This window comes from Rattus rattus, chromosome 12, assembly GCF_011064425.1.
Source record: "Rattus rattus isolate New Zealand chromosome 12, Rrattus_CSIRO_v1, whole genome shotgun sequence".
In the NCBI taxonomy this organism is placed as follows: domain Eukaryota; kingdom Metazoa; phylum Chordata; class Mammalia; order Rodentia; family Muridae; genus Rattus; species Rattus rattus.
Genome location: NC_046165.1, coordinates 78391041 through 78400421, shown reverse-complemented (window position 1 = coordinate 78400421; position 9381 = coordinate 78391041). Strand labels below are relative to the sequence as shown.

At 50.2% G+C, this 9381-nt stretch overlaps 1 protein-coding gene across 1 annotated transcript; it reads right to left on the bottom strand.

Moving 5' to 3' along the window:
- Nucleotides 1–5210: 5210 nt before the first annotated feature.
- On the bottom strand, nucleotides 5211–8471 carry LOC116913743 (protein ATP6V1FNB). Its single transcript, XM_032918049.1, has 2 exons — nucleotides 7987–8471; nucleotides 5211–5329 (listed from the first exon to the last, which is right to left on the bottom strand). Exons 1-2 carry the CDS (start codon nucleotides 8462–8464, stop codon nucleotides 5211–5213), a joined length of 597 nt encoding a protein of 198 aa, XP_032773940.1. The 5' UTR covers nucleotides 8465–8471.
- Between the last annotated feature and the right edge of the window lie 910 nt (nucleotides 8472–9381).

Sequence of the window (9381 nt, the reverse complement as noted above, 5' to 3'; positions counted from 1 at the left end):
CACTGGGGGTCCAGCCTTGGCAGGACCAAGGGCTTCCCCTTCCACTGGTGCTCTTACTAGGATATTCATTGCTACCTATGCAGTTGGAGGAGCCCAGGGTCAGTCCATGTATAGTCTTTGGGTAGTGACTTAGTAACTGGAAGCTCCGATTAGTTGGCATTGTTGTTCATATGTTATCCCTCCCCCTTCCTTCTTTACTTCCTTTCTTTTTGAGAAAAAGTTCCATGTATCTCAGACTCAGGTATATAGCTGAGGATGTCCTTCTCCTTTACCCTTCCTACCCGATGAGTCCCAGCATTATAGAGGCCACCATTCAAGGTTTCATGCAGTGCTGAAGATAAGACCTAGCATGTGCTAGACAAGCGCTCTGCTTGCTGGGCTACATCCCCAGCCCTAGGCTGCGCCCCAAAAATGTGTTGCCTGGGTAGACGGGATGGCTCAGAGGGTAAAGACGTTTGTTGCCAACTCCGACAACTTGAGTTTGATCCCCAGAATGGACACAATGGAAGGAAACCAGGTCCTCGGACCTTTCCACATATTAAATGACCCCTCTCAATAAATAAATGTAATAAAAATTAGAACATCGGTGTAAAAGGTTGTAGCCTTAACAGTCCCACAGGATTCTGATGGCAAGTGATGCCCAATGCTATCCACTTTCTAGAGTTGAGAAGTCAAACAGCTCTCCCAAGCTCACACAGCTAGAGAATGTAGAGCCCAGGGCCGACTCATTTACCACACATAGGAAGGCACAGGTTCTCGGGGTGCGCTGGGGAACACAGTAATTTTAGGGTTCCAGAGGTGAGGCATTTTTAGTTGAAGAAAAAAAATGTATTATGCAGCGCTAATATGTTTTCTTTGTAACCAACGTAGATATAAAACACAATTTTTCAACTTTTTTTTTTTTTGGATAGAGGAATGGACCTAGGAATGGAAAAATAGCTAGGGCCCAGGGGAGTCCTAACGGGATACTTACTTGCCTTTTCTAGCAGAACCAGAATTAAAGATAGGTCTGTGTACCTCCAAAGGTCATGTTTTCCTGAGCAAATTCTAACACTGGTGAGGAAACACAAATTCAGGTCAAATAGGGAAAGGCTGGGCCAAGCCAAGCAAGTGTGGTCTTGTTTCGCCACCTAGTGGCTTTTCTGGGAACTTCTTTCTGTTTAGGGTTCAATTCCCAGCACCCGCATGACAGCTCGCAAAGGTCTGTAACTACAACAACTGGCAGATATAACGCACATAAAATAAAGATAAATAAAAATAACAAGGTAACTTAGGATGACGATTTAGGAAGCAGCCAGTGCCCTTTGCGTCGGAACTCCATGGTAGAGTAGGGAATAGGGAGCCCTCTCTAGGCTGCTGTTCTCTGGGCTCTATAGTCTCTAGGTATGTGACCTTGCAAGAGTTGTTTGACTTCTCAACTATAGAGTGTGGATAGCATCAGACATCACTTGTGACGGGCTCCAGGCTGTCGTGGAAACGCACACATTTTGTCTTACACATATTCACGCACGTGCAGGCTCTTTATCATTGACACCCCTGAGTTCGGTCAGTATTATCCAGGTCAGACGTGTCTAAAACAAACAGACCGCCAGCCAGCGTACAGCTTGAAATTGTCTAGCAGCCATATTTTTCAAAAGTATAAGTAAGCAAATAAAACAATGCATTTTATAAATGCAAACCCGAGTGAGGGTCAAATCTAGCCCATCTGCCTTTGGCTTTGGTTTTGGTTGTTTTATGGGAACGCGGCTACACCCAGTGCTTCCTGCTGCTTTCGGCCTGCTTCTGCCTCACAGTGGCACAGTCGAACATCTGTATGAGTGGGGCCAGATGGCTCACAGGACTGAAAGCACTCGCTCTCCAGGCCTTCGTAGGGAGACAGATTTAAACACTCTGCCTTTGCAGTCTTAGGATCACTGACGGACTTGCTCACATTGTCTACCACCCTAAATCTTCACACAAACAAAAACCCAGGAGCCCTTTACACTCAGAGAGCATCTCAATGTGCAAAAGGCATTTAAGGTGCTCAGTTACACACGCGGTTCGTGAATACCCACTTGGAGATGCAATTAGGAAATTGCCTGCAAATCCCATACAGGTGTTTATTACATATACAAATAGCTTGCCCTTCCTTCATTCCCTTGTTCCCTCCCTCCTTCCTTCCTTCCTGCCTGCCTGTCCTTCCTTCGTTCCCTCCCTCCCTCCCTCCCTCCCTCCCTCCTTCCTGCCTTTCTCTACCCCTTGTGTTTCCGTGTGAACGTGTGCGTGCATATGTGAGTGGGTCTGCACACCTACAGCCTGAAGAGGCTGTTTGTTGAGTATCATCCGCTACGACTTTACACCTCTTTCTTTCAGGCAGGCTCTCTCTGAACTTAACCCTAGTGACCCTCCTGACTGCCCTGCTGGAGTTACAGGTATGAGCCAGATGTCTGGCTTCTTATGTAAACGCAGCGATCTAAACTCCAGTCCACATGACTACACAGCAAACATTCTTAAGTGCTGAGGTATTTTCCGGTCCCTCTCCACCTTCCTTTTTCCATTTCAGTACATGGTGTCATGTAGCCCAGGCTGGCCTTGAATTTGCTATGTAAACAGGGACTGATGACTTCGGCGTTCTGACCCTTCTGCTTCCGCATCCTAGCACTGGATGTCGCCAAAGCTCCTTCCTGTGGTTCTGGGAATCTGGGGTTGAACTCAGGACTTTGTGAATGTCAGGAAATGCCTCTACTTTCTGAACTTACACGTCCATCCTCCGGTACTACTTAGCTGGCCTTCCAGGGACAATTAAGGCATAAAAATTTAGGACAGCCACTGTTAGTAATAGACCTATTTCTCAAGCCACACCCTTAGGATCGTCCTAGCTATATAACTGCCCCTGGGAGAAGTGAAAACATCCCCTCAGACGGTCATTGAGTAGGGTCAGGTGGCATGCTCATGGAGGAAGCTGGTCCTCTTCTGAGCAACTTGGGACTTGCCGCTGCTAGAGACATCACAATTCAACACCTACATGGATAGAGCCAGGCACTGTGCCAGAGGCTTGCTGAGAGAGACTTTAATGACAGACTGGCAGTGTCACCTGCCACAGACAGCTGGCTCCAAGGCTGTCCACCATCCTCACTACAGATCTTCCCTCTCTGTCTGTGAGCTCCAAGATATGCCCTCTTATGTCCTGGGAGCCCAGCCCAGGCTCCAACGACTCCAGTAAGCCCAGGGGGTAACTGGTGTTTGAGTAAACTCCGCGGGTGTTTTCCCAGCCACTCTGCCACGTCAGGCTGCTGGGTGAGTCCTTGGTCACACTGTCCGTCTTTTGTCCTCTCTCACTCAAGGTTGATTAGGGAAAACCAGGCTAAGTTAGTTTACTCAGTATTTTCAGTGAGCTGGTCGCCGGTGAAATTTCAGGATAGAGGGACAAACCTTAAAGGGCTGGAGAATCTCCTGGAGGTGCCTCTTTGGTTCAGTTTGCTCTCTGTTCAGACCGAGGGTCCGCCCCCTTGACTAGATTGGAGAGTGAGCAAGGCACACTTGTAAGCGTTATGCCTTGCAAAGAGCTACTCGAACGTTTGGGCTTGCTACCTAGGCAACGAGGTTCGGTGGGCACCAGGGCCTGCTGGGACTCCGGGGAGCACACTCGCCACATCTGGGATTGTGTTTGGGAATGCTTTCCCACACAAAAGAGGAAGACGCATCAAGACAATGCCAATAATGGACACAGTAAGGACTGGTGGTCAGAAGGAATTCTGGGTACGTTGCAGACTTCGCTAAGAGTGTCTTACCAAACCGCCCAACTTGTAAACAGGTCGTTGCTGATATGGTTAGGAAGTGAGGTCATCTAGAGAGCCATGGGCCCCAGTCCAAAATGCATGGTAGCCTTACATGATAGAGGTTTGGTGAAGACAGCCCAGGCTGATCCGTGTGACACTGCACTGTCAAAAGCCACAGGGTACAGCCTGCCCTCAAGCCATGAAAGGCACAAAGGAGGCAAAAAGTGGCTCCTCTGACAGATCCAGGGGAGCGTGGCCCCGTGGGTCCCTAGATTCCTGCATCTCCAGCCTCCAGAGTGGTGACAGAATAAGCGTCTGCTGTCTTAAGTCTCCCAGATTCTCATAGCATAGGAAAACAAACACAGGAGGGAACAAAGATCTAATGAGTAGTTAGACCGTGGCCGTGGCTCCAGGACAACCCAGGGACACATCAGCTGTAGCAGAAACGGTCCTTTCTCTTTATTCTGCCCAGGGTTCATGGCGATAGGACACTATCCAGCTGTCGCCCATGTGGAAATCACAGGACTTGTTCTTGCTAATAGACCCTGAGAGTTAGTAACAATGCCTGTCAGGCCAAGGCCAAGGTGGTTAAGGGGACATGTGCTGTCAGGTTTGGGAGCCATGAGAATTTCAGGCAAGAGTTCCAGGCCAGCCTGAGCTCGACATGAACCTTTATCTCAGAAAACTGGAGTGAACGAAAACCGTTCGCGGTCCCGGTGTCTACACTCCCTGTCTTTCTTCCCTCTCCACTAGACGCAGAGGACTGTAAAAAGAATTCTGTAGTCGGAGTCCTTGGCAGAGCCACCAGAAGGGGGCAGTGTCTCCTGGAATGAGCAGCTAGGCAGCGAGACAAAGACATCCTCAGTGAGTGTGGAGAAAAGAAAGGAAAATAAGAAATGTATCTTTATTTGTTTAAATAGTTGGGACTCAGGAGCTGCCTGTTGCAGCCGGTGAAGCAGGGCATCTCTGACTGATGCAGGCTCTGAGGGGCGAGGGAAGCAGTCAGAGGAGACAGCAAGTTCTTCCCTGAATGGTAGATACATCGGGACAGAGCAACTCTGCTACAGATACCACCGGTCTAGTGCAGAAAAATATACAGTAAGAGGCCGTTGCTCTCCTAAGAACCTCGCAGGCTCAGCCAGCCCCTCCCTCGGTCCAGGTCTGCCGCTGCAGCATTGGATCTCCTCAGGAAAAGGAGCAGCATTGCTAGTGATGGCTGGTAGGGTGGGGCAGCTCTGCAAGCAGCGGAGTTCTCTGTGTGTCGACAGGAGCCCCGACATGGGATGACAGTACACCCCGCGGTCACTTCTTCAGGTCCATCTCACCCAAGGAGGCGGGGCTCAGCAGAACATGGATGGACTGAGGTAGGGCTGGGCCACAACATCTCCCATCTGGCTGGTCCAGATGGGAGATAGGGGAAAAGCAGCCACTGAGGCCTTTTCCAAGCCACGTTCACATGATGTCATCCGATCGCCGTGGAATAGGAAAAATGCTACTTTTCATGTAAAATGACTTTGTGATAGGATAAATTCTGGCATGAGTTGGCGTCCTGTAGTTCTTCATGACATCCCCTAGAACACAGCAGAGGTCTAGATGAACAGCGGTTACCACTATTCTCCTACTAGCACCTACCCCCCAAAGGGTTGGGGGTCAGCAGCAATGTGCTGTTAAGCGGGGGAGGGGGGCCGGCAATTCTTCTGTCACTCAGGAATAGCCACTGCCTTCCAATGTCCCTGACCCTCTTCTTTTTTTTTTTTTTGGGAGCTGGGGACCGAACCCAGGGCCTTGCGCTTCCTAGGCAAGCGCTCTACCACTGAGCTAAATCCCCAACCCCCCTGACCCTCTTCTTGAAGATGCTCCAAGCTCCTTCCCATCTAACGGCTAAAGGGTCGTGACTGCACTGCTTGGTGGAAACTCAAAACCTTGCACAGGCCCCTGGCCAAGATCTGTTTTGGTCAGCATCCAAGTCATTTGCCACTCAGGCCCCTCCCCAACCCTAAGCTCACTGATTGTGCTTCTTATTCCTGCTACTGTCAGGACTGTCCCACATCCCACTGTACAGAAAGATCTCTAGGGGCTGCCCAAGGCTAAGCTAGCTCCCCAGATGCCCACCGCTGCAAATTCTGCCTGTTGGACCAATGACAATAATCATAATTTAATAATAATAACACTAATAACTATGCTTGTTATCCCTTTATTGAGCACTTACTGTGTCTGAGGCATCAGGCTGTTGATACACACACACACACACACACACGCACACACACACAGTTTTGACTGACCCGGATAAAATGCCCTACTCTCTTCCCTGTGGCTTCTTCGTACCCTCTGGGATGAGCCACCTCTATGTTTATAATTAGGTTAGGGTAAGAACAGTAATCAGTCAGCAGAAGGTCTGGCATTTGTTTCCCAAGGGACACCTGAATTGGGTTTGGGTTCAGGGTGTGAGTCGAGAGGCTTATGAAGTGTTCTAGAGATTCTGGAGCTACTGTGGGCTTAAGCAGACAATGTCTGCCTTCTGGCTATAATCCGACACCACCCTGGCAGCCAGGGAGCACTCGGAATCAGGCTACCAGCATGGCTGTTGACACTCAAGTTTGGGATGCTGGAGAAAGCATGGGCTGCCCAGTCACATTTGGACTGCAGATACTCATGAAAACTCTTCAATGTATGCTGCATGCCACAGTTACTGCACGCTCACATAAAAGTTATCTGTTACCTTTGTGTCCTGTGCATGTATTTGCAAAACCTACCAACATGGTGGGCCTGTGAGGTAGAGTAGGGGAGGGAGACGCTGGGCACTTAAACTGAGATGCTCTCTGTGAATATAAGAGGTCCGGTCCTTTTCAGAAGAGAACTGTGCAGATCCACTACCCAGGACAGGACTCTGCAATGGGCCTTCCTTATTACTTGTCTGCCAGGGTAGCCTCCCAGTTCGGATCCCCATATCCTGAGCTAACACTCATTCTTACGGTCAGTGTGGTTCACAGACCGGCAGCATCAGTAGCTTCTGGGAACGCTGCCATGGTTCGGTGTGGAGCAACTGGCCTAGTATATGTGCAGTGTCCTGGATTCCACCCCGGCCTTTAACAACTGACTCCTTTGCCCAGTAAAGGACTAAAAACAAAACCCACCACACACCACGGCTGCTGCCTGTCGCTACAGCATATATCTACTTATCTACTTTCTGTGAAGGGACCCTGTCAAAGTGCCTGGCATACATCAGTTAGACACTCAGTGGGATCTGTCAAACGGACAAAGCAAGCAGACCTCCAGCTTAGCCTGATTGCTCCAGAGGTCCTTGGTGGGGAGAGCCGGGATTCAGAATCCTGTTCTACCTCTACGGGCTGTGCCGGGAGGACTCTGCAGAGGTCATATCTCACAGGGCTTTGCGATCTGAATTCCTGTCCCAGGTACCTTCCCGTACGACATCCCCAAATGCTGAGACAAAGGGAAGCAGGCTTACTCCCATTTCTCAAATATAGAAACCAAGGCCTTGAGAAGTGAACATTTTCGTGAGATCATCCTGTCCAGAAGCAGTAGAACCAGGATTTGAGGTCTCCCCAACCCCATTCCAAATAAAGGCCCTGTTTTCTTGTTCGCATTTGGTTTGGGTTTTGAAGTTTTTTGTTTGTTTGTTTGTTTGTTTGTTTGTTTGTTGAGAGAGGTCTCATGTAGCTCTGGCTCGTGTCAGACCGAGCTGAGGAGACTGACTTTGAACTCCTGATCTTTCTGCCTCTTGAGTGCACAAGTGCGCACCACCATGTCTGACAGGCCCGTGTCCGTTCATTTCACAGCCACTCACTGTCAGTTCCAAGCAGGCGGCTGGGAGGCTGTGAAAAAAAAAAAACTAACTAGGAAATCTTGGAACCCAAGAAGCCCTCCAGGCCAAATGGGCACACAGACTGCTGACTTGGCAGTTCTGTAGACTCACCAAGATGTAGAGGCGCCACAAGTGGGCTCAGTTACTATGCCTGGAGGACTCTGGGAAGGCTCCTTAGGGCAGGCCACATGTAGCTTGGTAAAGGAAGGGGAAGGTGCAGGGTGCGTTCTAGAAACCAGGCCAGACACCAATCTGCAGGTAAGAAGTCTCCCGGTCTGCTAGCAGGGTGGTGAGCTAGTTTGGTTCTTTGTGTCAGGAGGAGGGTGGTAAAGACTGAGGAAGAGGAGGAGGAAGATCCGTCCGACCTCCCGAAAGCCTAAAACGACAAGAGTGTAATGGTCTTACCCACATGCCAGCCATAGTTCCAGGAAGACACCATCGGGTACTTGTACTTCTTCTCTGGTATCAGTTGATGCCGCTCCTTGAGGTACAAGATCCTGCCCTGGCCATCATGGGAGATACCTTGGAACAGCAGCTTCAAGGTGGCCGGGTTGGGAGGCTTCATCTCTAAGTCCTCTGGCCTGCCCTGGGCTGCTGTGTACTGATGACCTTGTCTGGCCTGCCTCACTCCACTTCCCTGGACCCCACTGGCCTCTGGCCATTCTGTTTGCGCCTTTTTTCTGACAGGGGAGCCTGTGGGAGGCACCGGGCCTGCTTTCAAGACTGACCCACGGGGGGCCTGCAGGGACTGATTCCTGGGCTTGGACCCATCTTTCAGGTACTTGTGTCCATATCGGATATTCCAGGTAGTCCGAACAAGCACCTCCTTCTTTATTCGCTCCTCCCAGAAGGCCTTGTTCGAGGTGTTAAACAGGTCCCTCATGCTAGGGTGCCCAGGGGAGGGAAGGAAGATTGTTCCTCCTGAAGTTCAGCAGTCTGTTTGGATGGCTGGTGTCTGTCTCCAAGGAAACGCGTAGCCAATGAGAGTCAAGTTGCCAGGGCTGCTAGAGAGGAGGGGGTGGGATGGTAAGGGGACTAGGGTCACCTATTGGTGGGCCAGGCCAGGTCAAGTAGGGAGAGAAAGCAGAGCCATGGGCCAGTAAAATAGCTCTGTGGGTGAGGGTTCTCCCATGGAAGCCCAATGGCCTGGGTTCCATCCTGGAACACAGAGAGAAAAGAGAGTTCAGACTCCCAAAAGCTGCCCTCTGACCTCTATAGGTGTGTCTTACCCGCACTCATGTCACAGCTCTCATATACACACATACACAAACACACACGTACACACACACACACACACACACACACACGTAAATGACAAATTTAAAGAAAGAGAGCAAAGTCTGGCCATGACCCTCCCACGGTAACAAGTGTTCGTCGAAGGAGTCCCACTCTCTTCCAGGGTGTCATATGCTGAGTGTTCCCAAGGGAATAGAGGAGCTGCTGCCCCTCTTCCACACAGCAGATCCTGAAGTCACCTGCTCTATACCAGACACCCACATGGACCCACAGAAGGTCCAGTGTCTACCCTCAAGAAGCTTGGGCGCGTGGCTAAGGGGCTTGTCCTGATAATTCTGTGGCCTTGCTCCCCAGAGGCTCGACCTTGTCACTTTCTAGTAGCAGCTTATCTGGACACAGGACAGTTGTAGGAATAAGCTTAATAAGCTTTAGCATTTGGAGAATGGTATGTCATTTCACGTGTGTAAAGCACCGGGGTAGAGTCTGGTTTGGGGGGCAACCTCCATCATCAATGTCAAGTGGAATTTAACATGGGCCCGTTGGGAACGGGGGTGCGATGCTATT

Coding starts and splice junctions, on each gene's coding strand:
- LOC116913743 (XM_032918049.1), bottom strand. CDS start 8,464: ATGAGGGACCTGTTTAACACCTCGAACAAGGCCTTCTGGGAGGAGCGA. Junction 5,330..7,986: donor GAACTATGGCTGGCATGTGG/GTAAGACCATTA, acceptor GCTGTGTTCTAG/GGGATGTCATGAAGAACTAC.